This window comes from Chrysoperla carnea, chromosome 3 (genome assembly GCF_905475395.1).
Source record: "Chrysoperla carnea chromosome 3, inChrCarn1.1, whole genome shotgun sequence".
Lineage (NCBI taxonomy): Eukaryota > Metazoa > Arthropoda > Insecta > Neuroptera > Chrysopidae > Chrysoperla > Chrysoperla carnea.
This window is the reverse complement of record NC_058339.1, coordinates 88,114,385-88,138,981: the sequence shown is the minus strand read 5'-3', so window position 1 is coordinate 88,138,981 and position 24,597 is coordinate 88,114,385. Positions and strand designations below refer to the sequence as shown.

Here is a 24,597-nt window from a genome sequence, read left to right as displayed (position 1 = left end):
CTTATTTTTCGTCTACATTCATAACGCTCGTACTTCCTTAGATAAAATTCTAAATAATTGTCAAAAAAAAGAAAAAAGAATCAAATTTCTACACTGTTCTACAATGGCATGCCATATTTTTGTAATAATTATATGTAATAATTACTGTCATACAGGCCTCCTATTCTCCCTTTTCGTCTACTTTATGGAATGCATAATGCATAATATTATGTTAAATAAAAAAAATAATAAAATGATAAAAAAAAACTATAGCCATGGTATAATAAAATATTTTTACATATTTAGCGCCTAATAAATGAAAACTCATCAAATCTGTCATTTGCATATTTCGACATTACAATGTTACATAAATTAATTATACATTTTTTTCTGTTTTAAGTATTTACTTTTTTAATTTTTTTTTTTTTTTTTTTTTTTTTTTTTGTTGATGTATTAAATACTATACAGATTGTTTAAAACAATTTCTCGAAATTTCTCGAATAGGAATTCTATGTATAACATATTATTTCTTATTGAAATATAGACATTTCTTATTGAAATATGATTTTCACTTCAATACATAGTATAAAACAAACTCGCTTTCTCTGTCCCTATGTCCCTTTGTACGCTTAAATCTTTGAAACTACGCAACGGATTTTGATGCGGTTTCTTTTAATAGATAGAGTGATTCAAGAGGAAGGTTTTTATGTATAATACATCCATATTATAGTAAAGTAAGGGGTTGAAACAGGGGTTGAAAGGGATATGCTTCAAAAACTAAAAAAGTTTTTGAAGCATATCCCTTAAGAATATGTGACAGAATACATGTTATTTGACTTCAAATTCGTATTCAGTGACCAAAAGTGCATAGTAGATGACAAATTTAAGCCAAAATAAGCATGTCAAAATGTTTTGGACTTCGTGAACTAGGTTTGACTACTTTTAAACGAGCTGTAAGTGGTTTACTAGTGCAATTTACCGAATAAAACTGCAAAAATTGTTGATTTCAAATCATTTTAAGACAATTTTTTAAATAATTTTTATGTTTATTAGGAATATCTCTATATACTATAAATGTAGGACGTTTGTTTGTGTGTTTGTTACGCTTTCACGCAAAAACTAATGAATGAATTTGAATGAAACTTGGTAATAAAATAGCTCATACATCAGTATAATACATGAGCTATAATTTATAAAGATATATTTTTAAAAAAATTTAATTTTTTTGAATCATAAATTAAAAACTTCTGTAAAAATGGTAAAAATACAATTCATAGCCAACTCTTCTGATATACTCAATGAATCATGACTATTTTCCATTTAAAAAAAATTGAAAACTGTACATATATTGTACCTGTGTAAAACAATCCCTATCTCTATTTTGAGTGTTATGGAAGGCTGAGTGTTATCAAGCTAGTAAATTTTAACTGCCAGGCTGTTTTTGCCGTTGTTAAGAAAGCGCCACTTACCATTCTAATAATTTGAAAATCCGTTTTACGTGCCGGACTGTAATTTTATGTACAATGTATTCCAAAACTCTCCGATACTTTTTAAACATACGGTACCGTGACTAATATAAACATATGTATACAGTTATTAAATAATAACTTTGTTATATATTTATTATAATATATTAACAATTATAATTATTCTACTATTTTTTTTGTATCATTCTCTCTGGTATCTATTTTTTACAGCATCCAATTAAAAATGCAAAATAAAAACTATATAACAGAGAACAGACATATTATAAATATAATGCCATCCATTTCTCATATTGTATTGTATTTTGTATATTCTATTCAGTCTATCTACTCGTAACACTTCATTTCTCTCATTCTAATATATTATGTTAAAATGTGTAATTTTTATACCATGTATATATGAAATATACATAGTATATTAAGTTTAGTCCAAAGCTTGTAACGCTTAAAAATATTCATGCTACGAAAAAAAATTTGGTATAGGTGTTCATAGAATCACCTAATTAATCCATTTCCGGTTGTCCGTCCGTCCGTCCGTCCGTCTGTGGACACGATAACTCAAAAACGAAAAAATATATCGAGCTGAAATTTTTGCAGCGTACTCAGGACGTAAAAAGTGAGGTCAAGTTCGTAAATGAGCATCATAGGTCAATTGGGTCTTGGGTCCGTAGGACCCATCTTGTAAAACGTTAGAGATAGAACAAAAGTTTAAATGTAAAAAATGTTCCTTATCAAAAAATAAGCAACTTTTGTTTGAAACATTTTTTTGTAAACATCACTGTTTACCCACGAGGGCGTTAATTAGGTGCAAATTTTATAGTATGTATTAATATAGGAATATCAGTTATGTGTGTGTGTCTATTTAAAAGTGAATATCTTTTGTTATTTACGTGACGTCAAAAAAACAAACGATTGCGCATCAACACTGTCTATACATGGTGTTTCAACAATTAACTCAGTCAATTGTTTGTTTTCACTTGTTAAATATTATGCATGTATTTGGTGTGTTTTTTTTTTATACATCATACATAATACAGCAGATATTTTGTGAAAATACCAGGGCCAAGGCAAGTTAAGACTTTTGGTTGAAATTATTTGTACCTTATTTTCAACTTTCATTATGAATTTTGTTATAACACCATGAATGTAGGTGAAAAATACGCTTAAAATTTTACCATCACAAAAATACTTTTGGTAATTGCCAGAATTAGAATCGAGAAACCATCTTTTACAAAACTTTCGAAAAGTTTCGAAAATCATTCATTCGATTAGAACACAATTTACAATGCAATTATCGCACAAATCCCTTAGATATTATTGTCAGAGTTCGAACTAAGAAATCGCTCTTCCTATAGAAATTTCGGTAATTTCTTCAGAAATTACTTATTCAACCGTCAAGTAAAAACGTGTTTTTCATTTTTTATAGTTTAGAACTAGATATTTGCGTATAAACAATAATTCAAGAGATTTTCCAAGATGAAAAATGATATGTGACCTCGCAAACTTTTGAAATTCGATTTTTCCGGTGGAAATTACAAATTCGACAACGAAAAACTGCCATTTAATTCAATCTTTTCGAGTCTTTAAGTAGGAAAAGAAATTTGGTCTCCATCGTGTAAAGTGTTCGTACGTTCTAACTTTGTTTAAAAAAAAAAACCTTTTACATTACTCATCCCGTATATTATAATAACTATATTAAAGCCCAGCATAAAATATGTATAATATTTAAAAAACAAAAAAAAAACACTTTATAACTATTCACAGTACTAAATAGTGAGAGCTAGTTTAGACCTCCTTATGGTAATTTTTATCACAGCACAGACTCACAGAGCTATTTTATTTTTAGAATAGTGTAAAAATCATATACAAAAAAAGTGTTATGCAACTTAATATACACATACAGAAAAAATTTAATATATAAATAAATAACTACATACACCGCTTATATTTTTAAAAACCATGGTAGCAAATGGTTGTAGATATAGGCGGTTAGTTACTATTTTAAATACAGTTTGTACCACTAAAGTTTCACGCTTAAAATCATATCCATATTTACTTGACGGTCATCAGCAGTCTTGTAATGATAATAAGTCTTAAATCTCAGTTAATCTTTCCAATATGTATACTAATGTTCAACTTTTTTGCATCAAAAGGTCTTAAATCGAGTGACCAAGAATAAAATACTCCATAAGAAAGGAAGTACAGACATTACACCGATGTAACTCAATTCGCAATTGTAATATAAACAAGTTGGACCATTTTAATCTATAATGGCTTATAGGTTGTTTTGTTAACCAATCAAAAAATAACTTAAACAAAAGGAACAGAGTTTGATGGGGGGGGGGGGGGGATGTGCAATATGGGGGGGAGAGCGTTAGTTGGTATCAGATTGGACCTAGTTCACTAACAAAACTAACATTTTTTATTTAAAACATTTTTTTCGAAAATCGATTGTCTTCGGAGGAAATGCAACATAATATATGACATTATTGAATTTAATTATGGCAATAGAGGACATTCTCCTATTGCCCATAACTTTAACCTTAAATTCTAGTTTCAAGGTCATTCGATGACCTTGATCTTCAAATGATCTTGAAAATTTACCTGAGCTTAACAATTTTTAACACAGACGAATGACCTCTATTGTAATAAATAAATTGTTTGATGTAAAATCACATTTCCTCCGAAATCGAAAATCTTTATTTCCAAAAATGATAGATTTTTAATAAGGATCAACTTCCTAATTCAGAGTGCTATTCTATCTTTTATCTTTTAGAACTTAATGTAACTATAAAAGCAACTTGGGAAACTCGGTCCAATCTGATATTAGAGCATGATGTCTCCCATCAAACTCGTAAATTTTGTTTAAGTTTTTTTTCGATTGGTTGACTACAAAACGAACTAGTATCTATAATAAATTTAAATGATCCACCCTGTTGGTAAAATGCCTTTATACATTTTTTCAATAAAATAACTTTAAATTTTCTATGAGTACCAAAAAGCATAATATTTTATAGACGAAGGACAGCCTGTATAATAGCTAGAGGTGTAAGTAAATAAATATATTATGTGTGAATAAAATTAGTTCATATTATAAAAACACACAAATTATTTTTATAAATTATTATTAAATTTATTTTAAATTTTATTAAATTAAAATTCTTGTATCAAAACTGATTTATTTTATTTTTTCTAAACCACTGCTCACAAAAGTTTGTGGAGCTAATTTTTTTGATTTTTCATAAATTTTAATTTTTTCTTAAAGTAGTTACAATGCTCGGCTTAGGCCAGACTAGTTCTGCCAAGTTTTGGAAAACGAAGTTTCACAAGAGTTTCAACAAACTATTCTAAAACATTCTGAAAAGTTAACTTTTCGAGAAAGAACTCGACGATTTTGAAAACTACTAAATTGATTTTAATGAAACTTTACAATAATATAGCACATACATCATAATAGCTCATCATATATAAAAGATACTGGTATTTTAAAAGCAAAGACTAAATATTTCGAATTCAAAATAAAAAATATTTTAGAGGTATGGAAACTTAACTTTTAAAACCGAAATTTGTTGGCCAAAGCGGGCGGATATTATGCTACTTTCATAATAAATGTTTACAATGATTTCGACTACATAATTCATATAGAAAATGTTTCTATGTTTGTTCTAAATATACATGACGAATGAATAACTCTATATACTATGATAGTGCTTAGTAGGCCTTCCGTACGCAAGGGAACGACCGTCTATACCCCCCTTTATATATCTATACGAACAAATTGGTAGCTAATAAACAAGTAATAATGTACGATGGTAATGTATAGAAAACTTCAAACTGACCGGTATTAGATAGAAGGTCTCAAATGAACTTTAATGTTTCATATATGAGTTCCAGTTAAAATCAATCCAAATGTATACGAATTTAGAGTAGAATTAATATTTTAGAAACAGAAACTAAATAGTAAACATGTTATAGTGAATACGACATTTAGGAAGCAGATGCATAACTTTCTCATTAAGTTACTATATTATATTTATGGAATAATTATTCGCACCGTGCATGAGTTTTATTTCAAGCGTTTCCATGGTAACGAGGTGTCTTTTTTAAGTTGACAAATGCATGAGACTTGAAGTTTGATCGATAAAAATGTTTCAAGCGAAAAATTTTGGGTGTGTAGGCGCACATCTTACGCATTTATTAAATTTGACCTAGGTTTTCAAGCTCAATGAAAAGCTCACTCTACTCCATAATTGGTAATCGATAGATGAACACTTTAAATTGGAAAGTTGTTGTTGATTAAAAAAGTAACGTATTTTGTTCGAAACATTTTTCCGCAAACCATACAGTTTAGATAAAAAACAAACTGTAAAGTTTTACCCAAAATTATTTTTTCGAATAAAAATTGTTATTCCGTATAATTGTTTCTGCGAAATCTAGGCACTCCGAAAAAAAAATTTCCGATAAATCCCAATAAAAGTGGTTTGTTTTTCTATAAAGATCCTTTTTGTTCAAATTGAATGAACAAACGCACAAAAAGCTAGATATTTGCTATCATTTACTGTCTAAACTATTTTTGTAGTTTGCAACAAAATGTTTGCTTATTTATAAAGAACCACTTTCTAATTTCAAGTGTTCATCTAATGTTGACCAGTTATGAATCAGAGTGAGATTTTAATTAACCTGAAAACTTAGATCAAATTCGATGTTGGTATACGATATGCCTTTGAAACATGGTAAGTTTCAAGCACATGTCAACTTAAAAAAGATACCCTGTCTATTAAAGAATTGAAATTAATTTCATAAATTTCTTCTACGAAAATTTTTATAGCCGTGGACTTCCCTTTCCGGACGCCTGACGAAGGAAAACGTTATTAGTTCAACCTTGACATCTTACTTTCAAACCAATCGTTCGGCAATGTCAAATACCTGTCTTCAAGCATTTTTCGTAGTGAAGAAAAAAAAAATTAATTTCTATTTTCGGGATGACCACAATAATCAGAAAGCTAGAGTAATACATCTACTTACTACCTCTTATCATGTATCTATAATAAGACTTATAAATATAGAAATTGGATACATTATATAGAGGAGGGAGGTATCTATCAATGTGTACTGCTACGGTATGGAGTAGAGGAAACATGGGAACAGTGACTTGTTAGTACCGGTCTATACATACATAGATAATATTATGTTTCATAGAAAATTTAGTTTTCGAAAATTATGTATCAATGTATTATTCTGTATCATGTAAATGCTTTATATTTTGTATAGATTTGTATATGATGATCTATTTGCTTTCATACGAAATGGAAGTAGAAATAGTTTAGTGTTAGAGTATTTTTCTTATTTTTGTTGCCAAAGTGAATACTTAGGACAAGTGTAAACTGAGAACAATTGTGAGAGAGGTAGAAATTTGTAAGTAGTTCGATTAGAGTAAGATTTTTTTTTTTAATTTTCTACCAACAGTGAGACTTTTGGGAATTTTGCTATTTTGCACAGATTTTGTTAAATGATGAATGCATACTTGAACCTTCGTGAGTGACTTCCTTTTGACTAGTCTACCAAACTTTCCTCTACGATTTTTTAGTGAGCATGATCAAAATATGCCGAATACATGAATTTTTCTTTCTTGACGAATATATTCTACCATCAGGAACATGCCGTACTTACGTTATATTTGTTTTCAATACATACTTTACATAGTTCACTTTAGCTGCTCTGTTTAATAATTATTAATGTTATCAAGTGGCCATAGTGTCTGACAATTTTCTTGCTGCATTGTTTCAGACCGAGAGCTTAAACCTTAAAAGCCTTCCTCTTGGATCATTCTATCGATTAGAAAAACCGAATCAAAATCCGTTGCGTAGTTTTAAAGATAGAAGCATACATTGGGCTTAGGGATAGCGTGATGGATTGAAGCGGTTTTGTTTTATACTATGTATTGGTTCATTTTTTTTAAATATAAAAATATATTTTTAACAATAAATTATTATTCTTATCATATAAATAAAAGTAAATTTTAAATTATTTTAATAACGAATTAATTCCTTAGATTTCTTAAAAAATTGTACTCGCGTAATTTTAAAATACGTTACAATGTTCCTAATAGATCATTGTATACATTTAACTTAAAACATTTTACAGTAGGTATATATTTATTTACAAATAGTAAATAGCTCAAAATGATAGTAGTTAGTACAAGGAGCTACACAGAACTATTACTACAGCTCCTGTAGTGGTTTGACTACCGTCTAGTAATGTTTAGTAGAATTTAATTCTATTTGTTATTATAAAATAATTATTTAGTAATATACAAAATATATAGGTAGTAATGTTAAAACTCTCTCTACTTGTATATATAATGTTGAGTTTATTATGTAAAATTTATAGATTGTAAAGCTTCTCATACACAAAATAATAATATATGTTTTATCTGAATAGGTGTCTATAGGAAGAGTATAGTACCTGGAAAACCTAAATTCATTAAAAACCATGCTGTCCTAGGGTCTAAATAACAAAATAAATTGGATTTCCGTCATCGTTTTGGATTTATCTAGCCAAGTAGATAGAAAATTATAATAATCTTACTCTAATCGAATTATTACACTCTTCTCGTAGTACTTTCAACCCTGTAAAAATCCCATAGTACTTTAGTAGTACCTTCAAAAAAAATGTTTATTTATGTGACTTTTAGCCCATCAGCACTCGCGTCCACTTTTCGTTAATCCTTAAACGCGTGTTGAGAGATTTGCTCACGCATTCTGCACTTGCGTTAAATATTCTTTAACTTTGTAAGTCATAACCTCTACATAATTTTAAATAAATTTATTTTTAAATGCACTAGCTAAATAAAAATAGATTGATTACGTGATTATTGAAAAAATGTTTGAGAGTGAAATTATTATATAATAATCTAAATAAATAAATTCCCTTTAACTAATTTCATCATATTTCCATCACATTTTCTTAATTTACTGAGTACGACTTATATTAATCTAACGAAAGTACACGAACAGGCCTGAAAACTTCCGAAGATAATATTTTTTGCTCTCGTGATGAAAAAAATTCTCATAATTTCTGAAAGACTTGAAAAAATATATTTTTCTTGAATATATAGAAATCTGAAAAGTTAATAATTCGAAAGTAGATAAAATTATATGAAGAAAGAAAAAGTTTCGACCACTTATATTTTGAAAAATAAAAGTTATTTATGTTTAAAATCATGAAAACGTGAGCAAAATGCTCATAACGCGAGTGCTGACAGCTACAAGTCTTTTTTTATCATAGCAGTTTGTCTGCATGGCCCTATTATTTCTACACACTATGTATTTTTTGAGAACCAAAATATTTTCAATTGCTGTCGATAAAAACTTGTGATTTATGGTACTAGATTTGCTTATGATGGTAAAATATAATCGATGACTTATATATTTTGGATCATCCCAACCGATTTGACTTAAAGGAGAACTCCTTCACATGCAATCTTTATAGTACCTTTGAGTGAATCTTTACAGATGACTCAAATGGGAACAGTATCGTAGATACTGTTCCCAATATATGTAATTGAAACATTGAAAATACTTTAAGTTTCTCTTAGAAATATGCACTTCTCTGAGGGTTCAGTAACGGAGTTCAACTGGTTTTTTGTTGACAGAGCAATAAGACTTATTTTTTTCCACTTTAACAATGAATCCGTTTGCACTTTAATCTGTACATGATTTACGCTAATCTGAAAACAGGGTACACCAATCTGAAAATATTTGTAAAATTTAGCGCGTATCTCTTATAATTGATCAGTGGTAGAGTATGTTGCTTAGATTCAAGGTACATTGCAAAGAAGGAAGAATAAGTAAAAAACATCAAAATTGTTTACTTTGAAACACTAAAAACTATGTTTCTATTTTACTTGAAAACAATATATTCGTCCAAATATGGATACTTACTTTTTATATATCTGTCCATACATACATCCCCACTAAACTGTAAAAAATTAAAGCCAACCAAAATACTCAGTCATTAACCTATCTTAAAACCTTACCAATATTTTTGCAATTCTTTTTACTCAAAAAAAAGCACATGGACAATCATTCACTCGACTGCTTGCCTTATAGTAAGTAAACATTGTCCTCGTATATAGATGTTTTCTCGTGGATGGTAATATATTTGAAGAAATTGAAGGGTGATCCAATGTACATTATGTACCGTGTACCAAGGTACAATAGTTTATTCTATTCTATAGGTATAGTTAGTTTAGTGTCTATAATATTAAATATGGACAATGTACAATGTACAATATTAATAATTTAAACATCTAAAACTAACTCTTCTTAGTACATAAAATATAATAATTTGAATATTGATAATTTTATATAATTCATAATACATGTAACATAAAATCTACCTGACAACCAAAAGCTCACACCATCAGCAGTAACTCAACCAGCTCAGAGCTCATATTTAGAATCAGACAAACTTTTTGATATTTTCTATATATATAAATATATGTACTTCAATTTTCTATTTTACTTGATTTATTTTACACTAGCTGTTACCCGCTTACTATGCTTGACAATTTTACAGCAGGTTTCGATAAGTCAGAAAGTATTTCCTTCATGCCCAATTTTACACTATTGAATTTCTGGAAAATTAAGTTTAGTACAACATGGAAATTTTTTACTTTTGCTTTAAATACAAGCTTGTTTGAGACTTTTATTCTAAAATGCAGATAAATATCGGATTTATATATCTACTAAAAATAATAAATAGCCGCCTTTTCACCCTGTCCGTCTTGACGGACGAAAATTTTCTTGAATTCTTTATTAAACCCTGTATATATATCAAGGTATACTAATTTTAGTCCTTAGTTTGTAACGCTGAAAAATATTGGAAATGCACTAATTACCTAATTAGTCCAGTTCCGGTTGTCCGTCTATTTGTCTATCTGCCAACACGATAACTCAAAAGCGAAAAGAGATATAAAGCTGAAATTGTAAAAACTATTACTGTTAATAGTGTTTTCAGGACGTAAAAAGTGAGGTTAATTTCATAAATAAGAAACATAGGTCAATTGGGTCCTTTAATCGTAGGGCCCATCTTGTAAACCATTGGAGATAAAAAAAATTCTAAATGTCAAAAAGATTTCTTATAAATAAATAAACAACTTTTGTTTGAAACCTTTTTTTCGTAAACATGTTAACCCTTGGATAAACATTGTTTGCCCTTGAGGGTGCAAATTAAGTTAAAGCTTTGGTGTACATTCTCCCCAAAAACATAAAGAGTTGAAAATTTGCAGGTAGCCTCAACTAGTCGTCATGAGAAAGATTTTCGAAAACGAAAAAAAATTCTAGACAAATTTTCGAAATTTTCTAAAACCAAAACAAATATACGACCGAAAGGCCACCATAATTGTGTTGATTTTTTTAAACTTTTCTAATTTAAAATTTTTTAAATGATTATATTTTAAAAAAATTTGAACGAAAAATACTTTTTATGACCAAGCTTTTAATGTACTAAAACGTATTAAATAATTTTTTTTATAAGTCCCTTATATATGATTAATTGTAAAATCTTGAGTAACTCCGAATAATAGTTGATTTTTTAAATTGTGGTCCTTCAGTTTTTACAATTAGTCATGTATGAGTGACTTTAAAAAAAATTATTTTCTATTTTTATCTAAAACTAAAAAACATATGTATATAAAATATGATGGAAGCGATGAGAAAATCCCAAAAGAATCAAAAAACAACATTTAAAAGTATTTTGTATTCTTTAATCAATTTTAAACTTGTTTCGTCTAAGGCTTAGCTTTCGAAACAAGAGAGTTCAGAGTGTTTCAAAAAAAAAATTTTTTTTTTGTAATCATTCCTGGGCAGAAATCCAATATTTACGCAACTTTTGCGTGATGAATCTTTAGAATCTAAATATTGTGTTAAAATCGTACATACAATATGTTGAAATATTTAATCTAATACGTTAGTTCATTAGAAATGGATTTACACTCATATTAAATATTAAAAGCTATAAAAAAGTGAGATAAACTGATTTTATAGCTTTATATAACTTTAAGTTATGTAATGTTTATGTATTTTAATATAAACATTATCCAACTCAAACCCAAATATTATCAGTTTGATTCTGATTACAAATAATAATTTAATTAATAAATATTTATTATTTAAAATTATTATATATGAACCAAAAATATTATGATATCATCATCATACGTTTGAATATCTTATATACATTTATAATTACATTTATATTTACTGTATGATGAAAAATATTATTATATCCTATATACCTTACACGTAGCATGGATCATGGCCTTAAGAAGCAAATTTTGGGGGCGGCAAATTGATCGAATGGTCAAAATATATTTCTTTGTTTATCGTCTTTTGTGATAAATTCATGTCGATTTTCTAAACGGTTTATGAGAAATTAACTATCAAAGTCATTTTTTTTAAGATATGAATCTGAGAATCGATATGAATTTTTCACAAAAGACCTATACAAGGGTGATTAATTAATAACTAAAATTTTAAATTTTTTTTTTCATTTTCATTTCAATTTTTTTAAGTATTTCGGTGCCGTAAATTGAAAATGATAAAAGATTTTAAATTTTATTTATCAATTAATCATCCTTATTTATGTCTTCTGTGAAAAGTTCATATCAATTCTCTGTACGGTTTAGGAGAAATTAATTATCAAACTCAGTGTTTTTACTAAAAAAAATTTTTCATTTTTATGCACACTTTTTAATTTTGGCATGATTTTAACGCTTATTTGAGAAATATTGATAAAAGTTTTATAGTAAATGGTAATTTTTAAAAGTACTTAGGTATTGATTAAAAAACTAACATTTTTTACGACTTCTTCATATATCACCATGTAAAAAGGGGTGCAGTGCTGGATTACCCATTAGGCCGGACTAGGCCATGGACTAGGGCCCCCGATGGGCAGGGGATCCCACGAAAATCTGATATGATTATTTTTGAACAAAAATTTTCAATTTCAATTTTTCAAATTTCGAAATTATCAATTATTTTGTTCATTTAATTTCGTTTATAACCTTGCAATGATATGAATAGGCTGTACGAATGCTATGAATACACAAATAACGATTAATTTTACAATTATTCAAAAAAGGGGGGCCCCAAAATTTTATTGGCCTAGAGCCCCCGATGGGCTTAATCCGGTACTGAATGTGTTCTAAATAATTAATTAATCGTTAACTATACAGAGAACCGACTTGAAATTTATACAGAAGGCATGTTAAATACTCATTATTTGACCCACAAAATTTTTCACAACACTTTTGTTTTGGTATCGAAACACCTTAAATGAGGATCATGAACCCGTGTTTTCAACGTGGCATGTCGCTTCTGAAGTGACGATTCAATCTCTGGTAACCACCAAACTAAAATTTTTATCTCCCACTTGAAAACTTTTACAATAAAATCGCTGAACGTGCCTAAAGAAGTTTTTACTTTTTCAAAAATAATTTTCTTATCACCAATCAGAGACAAAAAGCGATTGACCACCAAAATCATCATGTGCAAGAGCAGAGCAAAATTAAAATTAATATATTTTTACATGGTTTTCTCTTCATGTTTGTTTACAAGAATATTCGCTGTGTATAGGTTTATAGAATTGAAATGATACATAATCTATATAATATAGATAATTTTAACCATATATTCGAGATAGCTTCATTTAATTCTTGATCCTGTTATTCCTGTTACAAAATATATAAAAAAAAATGGGTTGGATTGTTAGTTTATTTAAATGTTTCATTTATAATTAAAAATGGGCATAAAATTTAATGAAAACAAATAATAACACATCGAACGAATCTATTTAATGAAACGTGAGAATACCGTAATTTTTACAATTTTTTTTTTTATATTTTTATGTACAGTTACACCTATTTGATGATGCAAAAAGGTAAAAAAAAATGTAGTAATACTGGGTGACACTCAGATAAATGTAAAAAGTCTAAGATTTTATTTATTAAGACAAAAGCTTTTGTTCCTAAACTAAAAGCGTCCCTAAATCCTCAAACTCATTGAATCAGAATAAAAATTATTTTTTAGTTATTTTAAACATGATCATTTTACAGATTCTTATTCTTTTTCAAAAAAAAACCAATGTATCTTTGAAAATAAATTTTCTGGAAATGAAAAAGCTTTATTTCTAAAAAAATTGTAATAAAAATACTTATTACATCCAAATTATATCCAAATTTAACAAACCCCGTAAAAAATTATAAGAAATTTGTTTTGTCATACTACTCAAATTTAACTTATCTAAAAGTTTTGAAGATAGTGGGGTCCTGGTACCTGTATTTCGCACAGAGAAGAATGTTGACTAAAAAATAAAGTTGAAAATGAAAAGCTTGGAATAATTAGTGGGTTTCAAAAAAAATTCCATTCAGATCGGATAAAATTTAGATGAAATATGAAAAAAATCGACTTATAAACTTTATGACGTCATGAAAAAAAAAAAATGAATTTTGCACTATTACCTCCAAATCATAACAAATTTTAAAATGAAACAAGTGAAAACAAACAATTGATTGAGTTAATTGTTGAAATACCATGTATAGACAGTGTTGATTACTCTGTCACATTACACAAACATACATGTCACACATATATAACTGATAATCCCATATTAATACATAGGTTCTATAATATATAGTGTTGATGCGCAATCGTTTGTTTTTTTGACGTCACGTAAATAACAAAAGATATTCACTTTTAAATAGACACACACACAACTGATATTCCTATATTAATACATACTATAAAATTTGCACCTAATTAACGCCCTCGTGGGTAAACAGTGATGTTTACAAAAAAATGTTTCACACAAAAGTTTTAATTTTTTTATAAGGAACATTTTTTACATTTAAACTTTTGTTCTATCTCTAACGGTTTACAAGATGGGTCCTACGGACTCAAGACCCAACTGACCTATGATGCTCATTTACGAACTTGACCTCACTTTTTACGTCCTGAGTACGCTGTAAAAATTCAGCTCGATATCTTTTTTCGTTTTTGAGTTATCGTGTCCACAGACGGACGGACGGACGGACAACCGAAAATGGACTAATTAGGTGATTCTATGAACACCTATGACAAAATTTTTTTCCTAGCATCATTATTTTTAAGCGTTACAAACTTGGGACTAAACTTAATATACTATGTATATTTCATATATGCATGGTATAATAAGGAAGATATCGCATGAACAGGAAAAAACAGGCTAGTGAAATAATATATATAAGATTCCAAAGTTCTAACACTCGCAATGTTCGCTTTGGACACCCTATACAAGGATACTAATAACAGTTTTTCAGTCCCGTCCAGTCAACCGATAAAATAACCCATTCAATAATACATTTTTTTTTTCTCTGTGTGTGTATATTTAAAATGACCTGAAAAATGTTTCGATCAAAATATATCTATTTAAAACGATAACCATATACATAATACATACACATACGTAGATAGACCATGTTTATCACCTTCTAATGAAGAGTAATCATACTTTGGACCATGTACCATAGACCATGTACACGGAGTGGGTGATGATTATGGTTCGTGTGTTTATGAATACGATGATCCCTTTATCAGGACCATTTATTTATAACATATGAGAGAGTTTTAATCTCTGTTTCAACATATCATAATATGTGAATATGTGTATGTGATACCTTTTAAATAAGGCCTGATATTGCATGCCCCTGCCCCGGCCTCAGCCCGTTTTTTTTCATTATTATTATTATTAATATTTGTTGAGAGATATTGTGATGGAAATTTATATATGAGAGTGGGGGTGTTGTTAAGGGTGGGGATCAATTTTAGATCGGTTATTATTTTCGTTTTTTTTTGGGAAATTCCATTCAGATCTGTTAAAATTTTGGGTATATTTGAATAAAATTTATTTACATCCAAATTATACCCAATTTTAATATACCAAGTATAGAATTGTACTAAATTTGGGTCGTAATTTTCAAATTTCTGGTCAAATGTACTCTACTTATAGAAGTTCAAAAGATAGTGGGGTCCTGGTTTCGATATTTCGATCCAAGGTGAATGTTAGATAGAAAATAACATAAAAAGAAAATTTTGACCCAAAATTAGTGGGTTTCAAAAAAAATTTAACTCAGATCGGATAAAATTGGAGTTTATTATGAAAAAAATTGATTTTTTGAACTTTATGACGTCATCAAAATTCAAAAAATTGAATTTTACTTAATTACACCCAAATTATATCCAATTTTAACAAACCAAATATAGAATTATACTATATGTGGATCATACTGTTCAAATTCCTTCTACCTTTAGAAGTTTAAAAGATAGTGAGGTCGTGGTTCCGATATTTGGATCCAAGGTGAATGTTAGATAAAAAATAACATTAAAATGAAAAGTTTGACAAAATTAGTGATTTAAAGAAAAAAAATTACATTCAAATCCTATAAAATTTGGATGTATTATAAACAAATTGATATTTTGAATTTTAACAAAACAGTTATGACGCAATTATACTAAATTTGGGTCATACTTTTCAAATTTAATTTGAGGTCTTTAACCTATTTATAAAAGTTTTAAAGTGTACTTCGAACAATGATTTATTAACCAAAAACTCACCCTGTTAACTAAAATTTTCGATTTTCTATTGTTCCAGGATACCGATCATGAAACTAGCAGCATAGGATCACCAGAACCAGCATCCACAATGGGTATGGATTGTACAACAAATACAGCAGCGACTACAAATGGATTATTTTCACAAAATCATCAACAGCTATTAATGATGAGTGCGGCAGCAGCCCTACAAAATCGTGCCGCAAATTTACGTTCTGAAAGTCCGATGAGTGCGGAAACTGTGGATCCATCGAAAATGGTTGCGGCAGCCGCAGCTCATTTAAATGGCACCAGTAAGTAAAACAATAATACTGTAGGCGAAATTTTTATTTTTACAATGCTTAAATTTTGTATATCTATATGGTTTTTACACCCTGTATATATGAAATATATCAAGGTATACTAAGTTTAGTCCCAAGTTTGTAAAAATATTGATGCTACGAACCAAATTTTGGTACACGAGTTCATAAAATCAGCTAAAGTGAAAATAAGTAAATTTAAACAGAAATAGGCAAGTAACAGAAAATAAAAGCATAAAATAGGGTTGAAAAATAAACTGTGAAAATAATCTGAACAATCCTCTTTCATTCAAGTTTTGTGGTATTTAACAAACTAATATATAGAAGATGGTTGCTAGAAGTAGTTTGTGGCGAAATAGTGTTTGTATCACAATATAGCATTCATGCTAGTCAATCGTCCGTCGGTACTCGGTACATTCTCGGTTTGTTGATTCTATGTGAAAACTTACGAAGAAATTACGGTTCATACAATTGTATAAGGGAAATTAAAGGGTGTTTAACAATTTATTTTACTTTTGTCCTTAAAATACCCTTCTCTTTGAAATTACAGGGGGTGTTTAGTAAATTATTTTACTTATGACTTCTTTCTTTGCCCAATCTGTTTTTTGTTTTTCTTAATATACTTTATCAATGTATACAAAAAAATTGCATTCGATGTTTTGACCCACTTTTGACGTCTATTTTGTAAGCCTAAAATCACACATCAAGATTTCATTTTTATTGAGGTATTTTCAACATGAAAACGCTTGTCGGTACATTTGACCTTTGTCACAGTCTCAGAATAATGTTAGCTGTGAGATTCCAAAGTTGCACAATTTTTGGTCGTTTAGTTCGCGAGATAATCAGCTGCAAAGTTCGCAATATCAAGGGTCAAAGCATGTAAAACTCCCAGTCGTTTCAGCTATTTTTTAAGATATTAAAAAGTTCTCTCGACAGAATTGGAAAAAAAGTAGGACAGATGAAACGAATATTTCAGAATAAAAAAAAACGTCGTTTTGTTTTTATGAGATATTAATTTTGATGTAAATTGGTCAAAATTGGGAACTTAGGTATAAGTTATCTCGTGTTATGAAATTATTTGTACTCTATTTTCAACTTTGATGATGAATTTTGTTAAATTTCATGAATATACACAAAAAATATGAATAAAATTTTTCGATACCTACCTTGGTTTACAAAATATCGGAAGCGAAATAATTTTAAAAGATTTCCCATTGTCGATATTTTGAAAATTACTCCGCATATCGAAAACTTTTATTCTTACTTTTCGTCTTATATTGCCAAGTTATAATATAATTCACCAAAATTGAAAAAATGTATATTTTTAATTTGTGTCCCCACTATCGTATTCATACATCCTTAATTAGTCGGACACAACAGGTTGTTTTTGCTTTTAATAATTTATTAAAGTTATGACTTTAATTTAATAGTTTTTTTTTTTAATTTCCACCGACTAGTTTTGGAGATCTATGAAAACATATTATTCATAGCCCCCCGTAAAATTTTCAGAATTGATAAAATCTTAATGAAACTTCATATAAAAAAAAAAATCAAGCTTTTTATTCAAAATTCCTCTGGCGTTCGTACATCCTTATACGATTGTGTGCGAGAGTTATAGACGCTTTTTTCAACGCACAATAAACGACCAACTGAATCCCTTTTAAAATGTGTGAGCTTTCAACACACCTAAACACTTGTGCTTTGAGCTTTTTCATGTTAAACATCACATTATATCTTGTGTTTATTATATTATTCATGTTTTTAATCTTAAATAACTCGTTTTATATAAAATAAAAAGGATACTTTTTAAAATTTTTTTATCTTTTTTAGTTTGATACATTTTTTTTTATATTACAGTTTTTAATTATTGTCATTAACATTTTTACTTGATTTAAAAAAAAATGATGTGGAGAAAAGAAAAACTTCGAAGAGAATATTAAAATGAACAATTTAAATATTTTAATTTTTATTAAATTAACTGACTCATCACCATGACATGACATTATCGTACCGTAAAGTTCAGCTTTTTATTTATAACAAAAAAAAAGAATTAAAATTGTAATTTAATATTTAAATTTCTCAATTTTTCTTTAAAAACTTGTTTTTAGGATTTTTAATCTGCTTTAAAAAACCTGTAAAACTATTATACTGGGAAGTTATTCGGGTTGGCTCAAGGGTCGCACTAGACTCTATCCACGGCTTGTTTTCCATTTCTAACAAAATCAGACAACATTTCTAAGAATTTTATTTTTTTTTAACAGTGGCCAGCATGGTAACATTACAAAATCTACAAAATTTGGCATCACTTCAACAAACATTACCCCAAGTGTCTGCATCGTTAGCAGCAAATTTACAAAATCTACCAACGGGATTAACAACATCCACAAATAGTCCACCAATAAATGCTCCATTAAATTTAAGTGTGACTGCATCAGGTAAAATTACTATTCAAATATTATTAGCATGGCCACAAAGTAAAAATATACATAGTACAGTTAAAGATGTTACAAATAAATAAAAATGGAAAAAACCGCTCGTATTTTGCTAAACCCTCATGGAATGTATTTCTTAAGTGTCAAATATCATTAGTAACGCATGAGTTAGTGACGCGGAAATATTTCTATTTGTTAATAAACAATAAATTGTTAATTCAATGGAACCGTTAATGTTAAAGTTGACTTATAAAATTAATAAATAAGTAACTTGAATTACGTATACGTTATACATGTATAATAGTTTTCGAATATTTGACAAACACTTAGCATTTACGTCATACAAGTTGCCTGAATTAACATGAATCGTTTCATAGAATTAAAAATTTATTGTTTATTAACAAATAGAAATATTTGCACCACTAACGCATGTGTTACTAATGATATTTTACATCTAAGAAACACATTCCATGAGGTATAAGCAAAATGCGAACGGTTTCTTTCATTTTCCTTTATTAGCCGATTTTTTAAACATCTTTGACTGTACTAACATGTTGATCTAACAAATAAACGTTTCTTTTAATCCAAATTTAGCAATCCCAACAACAAGTACAAACACCAGTCCGAATGATATTCTATCTCCGGCATCGATAAAACCATCAACATCACTTTTAGGGTCACCACAACAGACTGCGGCCACAGCTCCAACCATGCCACAATTTATATTGGCTTCGGGGCAATTAGTACATGGTATTCAAGGGGCACAGCTATTGATTCCTACATCACAAGGGATTGCTACACAAACGATATTAACAATACCGGTGAATCATGTGAATAGTAATGATCAGATGGTGAATTTAGCTTTAAATAATGGCCAAGTGATGACCACATCCTTAGCAAATTTACAAGCTATGGCAGCGCCACAATCGTTGTTAACATCTGTTGCGAACACAGGTAATAATTTACTTCTTTTATTCTTTGCAGTTCTTATTCCTTCGATTAACATCTGGAGAAAAATATCTAAGATGATTGTGTAAAAGTTTACACTCAGCTAAATTTTTTTACGCGTTTATCTTCGTGAATATTTATCGGATTAATTTAAAAATTTTCTGAGAATATACTTAAATATGTACATTCTGGAAATGAAAAAATAGATTCTTTAAAAATTCCAACTGGATATAGCCTCTTAAAGGTGAATCAACTTTATACTTCTCCCTGTTTGAAGCAAAATTTTACTTTCGATATTATTCCAGAACCGTAGACGCACTAAAAAATCTCATTTTTTAAGTTTATTTCGCTGCATATCTGCGTCGCTAATTTTCATCATTTCGATTAATTCAAATGTTAATCATAAACCTCGTAATTTTAAGAATATTTCGTTAAAACTAGAAACTCTGAAAAATAAGTAAAATTTCAAATAGGTTGGAGTTCTAAAAACTCCGACTTGAATCCAATTGATACTAGATTCTTAGATTCTCAGCTATGAAGATTTCCAAATCTTATTTGGGGGTTAATAAACTACCTAGTATCAATTCGAATCAAATCGAAAGGCTTAAATTTTCGCAAACAGCCACAAATCAGTCTTTCGGTTTCTAAAAACTGTTACAAGGTTTGAAACACTTTAAAAAAAATGAGGTTTTCTTTGTGCTCTCAGGAAAATTTCTTTAAAGTCTATTCTTGGATCAGCCTTTTTTTTATGGCTCATCTTTTTTTGTTCTCATTTGCAGGTCCAACCACAACAAATCCAATAAATAGCGGACTACTAAACCATGCTGGTTCTTTACCGCAATTAATAAATAATAATAATTCAACAGCGACGGCTCAAAAATTATTGAGCGCCCTTCAACAACAACAACAACAACAGCAACAGCAACAAAGCCAATCGCAATCAACGCGATTAATACAAACCCCACCCCCATCACAATCGTTATTAACGACTGTAGTGCCATCTAGTCAACATACTACACCATTATTACATCATTCAAATCATTCGGAATCGGGCGATAGTTGTTCATCACCCGTACCACAAAATTTATCGCAACGATCATCAACGGCGACCAGCAACAATCAAAATAACAATAATTCGAATCACACGTCATCAATGTATCATCAGCATTCCGAAAATTCTCGACAAAATGGTGGTAGTGGGTCACCGAACTCTTCATCGATATCAGCGGCAATAAATAGTATAAATCGTTTAACTGCGAATAATAGTGAGCTAACTATAACAACAACACACGGGCCAACATCGTCGAATCAATCGCACGGGGACCCTGGATCAATGAAATTGTCACCGACTTCGATGAAAATGTCACCATGTACGGATACATCGACGGCGGATTTGTTAATTGATTCTCCAAGTAAGTGAAAGAATTCGTTATGTTTTGTTATACTTGCATGGAAGTTTGAAATATTTTAGAGATTTTTTAGAGATTTTAACCATGTTAAGGTAGTACGAGCATCAAGGAAATTTTAGATTTAGGGTTGAAATTATTTGTACCTTATTTTCAACTTGATGATGAATTTTGTTATAAGTTCATGAATGTAGACGAAAAATTATAATAAAATTTTTCGATATCTGCCTTGGTTTTCGAATCATTGAAAGCTAAATAATTTAAAAAAATTTGTAATTTTCGGTATTTTGAAAATTAATCCAAATATCGAAATTGAAAATATATATTATTCTTAATTTGTGTCCCCACTACCGTGCTCATACATCCTTAATTAGTCGGGCACAACGATCTTCTTTTTCAATAATTTATTAAGATTTTATAAATTTAATTTCAATAGTTTTTTTTTTTAATTTCTACAGACTAGTTTTAAAGAAATCTATGAAAACATATCATTCATCTATCGTTTTCTCTTAAGACCAATATTAAATTAGCCTATTTTTGAAGACATTTATTTATTTAAATAATCGGGCATCCTCCATAAAATTGTCAGAATTGATTTACATTTAGTCCAACTTCATTTTAAAAAAAATCAAGCTTTTTATTTAAAATTGCCTTGATGCTCGAACATCCTTAACTGGTGCTTAAAATGTAGACTTTGCGATTTGCATATAATGGTATTATTGGGTGATTCCATGTGTGACTGACACTACATTTTATTATAGTTTTATGGTTGAATCTACATTTATTCCTCTGTAGCAAAAAATGTGCTTATAAAACTTTATGATTTATTTAACAAAATGCAAATGCGGCTGACAGTACTTGCAAAAGGAAGTCGCTTTCGATAGTGTTTTTAAAAATTCGAAAATTTTCCTCTATGCAGAATTTATGATTTTAAATTGTATCTGGAGCTAAATTACATAAAACAAATTAGTGGAACATGGTAAAATAAACAACATTAGTATTTTAAAATCAAATTTTCGATAAAATAAAATCGTGACTGACTAGTTGTCTTTTGAGTTGTATTTTAAAAGAAACCTTAGAAATTAATATTACATGGTACAATATAAAACCATTGGAATTTTCACGTTCTTATAAACATAAATAATAAAATTTTAATGAAAACTGAACATTTACGAGGAAAAAATGTTATTAAGGTACTTAAGATACTGAAACAGTGATATTTTTTTCCATTCGTGGTCCACTTTTTCATGGAATCACCCATACACACAATTATTTTTACATACACATTTATATTAATTTTACCTGCATTGCCGAATAAGTTTTCTGATACCTTCGCTTAATTCAAGAACAAGTGGCAAGACGTTCACCTTAAATTATGTACTTCTCGTTGTAAACTTATTTATTAAAGTAATGATTCAAAGATTCATTTTACCATAAGCAACTATTTGTTAGATTGAAATTTTTGATATTTGATGGTATTGTTTATCAAACAAGTAAAATTTCTTTTCTACCATTCCACTTACGATAACAGACCTTGAATTTTGCATCCTTGAAATTCCTTTCAGTGTTAAGGATGTATGAGCATGACAACAATGTTGGATTTAAAGGCTCAAAATTTGTTTGTAGGTAGTCTTTTACTCAAAGAATATGTGGTTAAAATTTCAGCTTAGGTATCCCTGCAAATTTTTAAGAAAAAAGTCATTAAAAATCGATATAAAATACATTAGCTCTTATGAAGGAATCTCAAAAAACGACATATTTTGGAAGTTTTTGATAATTTTCATTTGGAATGAATGAAAACAAATTTTAAAAAAACTTTTTAATAGAAAGTAAACATATTAGCAATGAATTAGAAAAGAAAAAAACTAAGTTTCACCGTCCATATAAGGGATGTAAGAGCAGGGAAGATTAAGAGTTGAAATTATTTTTATCTTATTTTCAACTTTGATGATGAATTTTGTTATAACTTCATGAATGTAGACGAAAAATAAGAATAAAATTTTTCGATATGTGTCTTGGTTTACGAAATATCGAAAGCTAAATAATTAAACAAAATTTTCAATTTTCGATATTTTGAAAATTAAGCCAGATATCGAAAAATTTTATTCTTACTTTTCGTCTTATATCGTCAAGCAATAATATAAATTTATCATCAAAATTGAAAATATCTATTTTTAAATTTGTGCCCCCACTACCATGCTCGTACATCCTTAACTAGAAAGATTTAACACTTTTGAGAACTGCGGGTGGGTTAAATTTCCCCAGATTCGATTAAAATTTAATAACTTTCAAGAACTGTTAATCGATTTTAAAATAATTATTACATTATCTCGACATTTTCATTAAATAGTCAAGAAACTTCGCCCCTCATAATATCCAATAATTAGAATATTCTAGAATAAAAAACTATTTTTCAAACAGTACAAAAAAAAAACAGTAGATATTTTTAAATAATTAATTTGTGTTGCAAATGCTCTTGAGTTAGTGTGTAAGTCGTACATAGTTGCGGAAACGAAGCACTGAAGTTTGAACAGTTAGACGGATTTGATTGTGATTTTCTGTATTCGATTCGTTAGTGCGTTCGGAAATTTTGTGACCTGAATTAATTTATAAGAAATTAAAAATATGCAATTTGCATAAATAATTGCATTTTAAATTAACTATAAATATACTAAATTCACAATTCGATGAAAATGATTCCAATGAAACTTATTACTCGGGGGTTTTTGTAGCCGCTGAAAACCAATATCGCGACAGAAACGGATACCAGGTACTTGGTACTCAAGGCACCGGGTACCTCGAAGACCAATACTGTCGTGATATTCGTGTTCAGTGACCCCAAAAACCCTCGAGTAACGAGTTTGGGCTGATTATATAACGAATTTCCCGAAAACTCCAGACAATGGGGATAGCGTTCATCCTGGGCACAATGCACCTCCAAGGCCAATTCTGACGCGATATACGTGTTCAGCGTAAAATGCAAATAAAAAATGCATATTATTTATGCAAATTGCATATTTTAAACTTCTGTTAAATTTTTATTTAGGTCATAAAATTTCCTGACGCTCTAACGAATCGAATGCACAAAACCGCATTCAAATTCGTCTTACTGTTCAAATTTTTGAATTTCAGTGCTTCATTTCCGAGACTACATACAGAGTTAGTCGTTTCTCGTTATAATTATTTTGTATAATGTTTGTAAGTCACCGTTAATAATAACAAAATGGAGTCATTATGTTAATTATATATAATTAAGTTGATTGAAGAGCTAACAACTATTAGTTTGTCCGTAGTCTGTCTGTCTGTCTGTCTGTAAGGCAGTCTCCATTATCAAGTTGTTTTGTTTCTATATGATATTATTAAAACTATAAAATTATCATTTCTTAATTCTATGAGTG

The 24,597-nt window shown here is 29.0% G+C and overlaps 1 protein-coding gene across 1 annotated transcript in view; it reads left to right on the top strand.

The window, feature by feature from the left end:
• LOC123296335 (POU domain, class 6, transcription factor 2) overlaps positions 1–24,597 on the top strand; it is a 290,731-nt gene that overhangs the window by 253,456 nt on the left and 12,678 nt on the right. The window contains exons 3-6 of the mRNA XM_044877797.1: positions 16,155–16,407; positions 18,675–18,848; positions 19,440–19,799; positions 20,573–21,205. Of these exons, the coding sequence (XP_044733732.1) occupies positions 16,155–16,407; positions 18,675–18,848; positions 19,440–19,799; positions 20,573–21,205 (1,420 nt within the window). The remainder of the gene's footprint in view (positions 1–16,154; positions 16,408–18,674; positions 18,849–19,439; positions 19,800–20,572; positions 21,206–24,597) is intronic.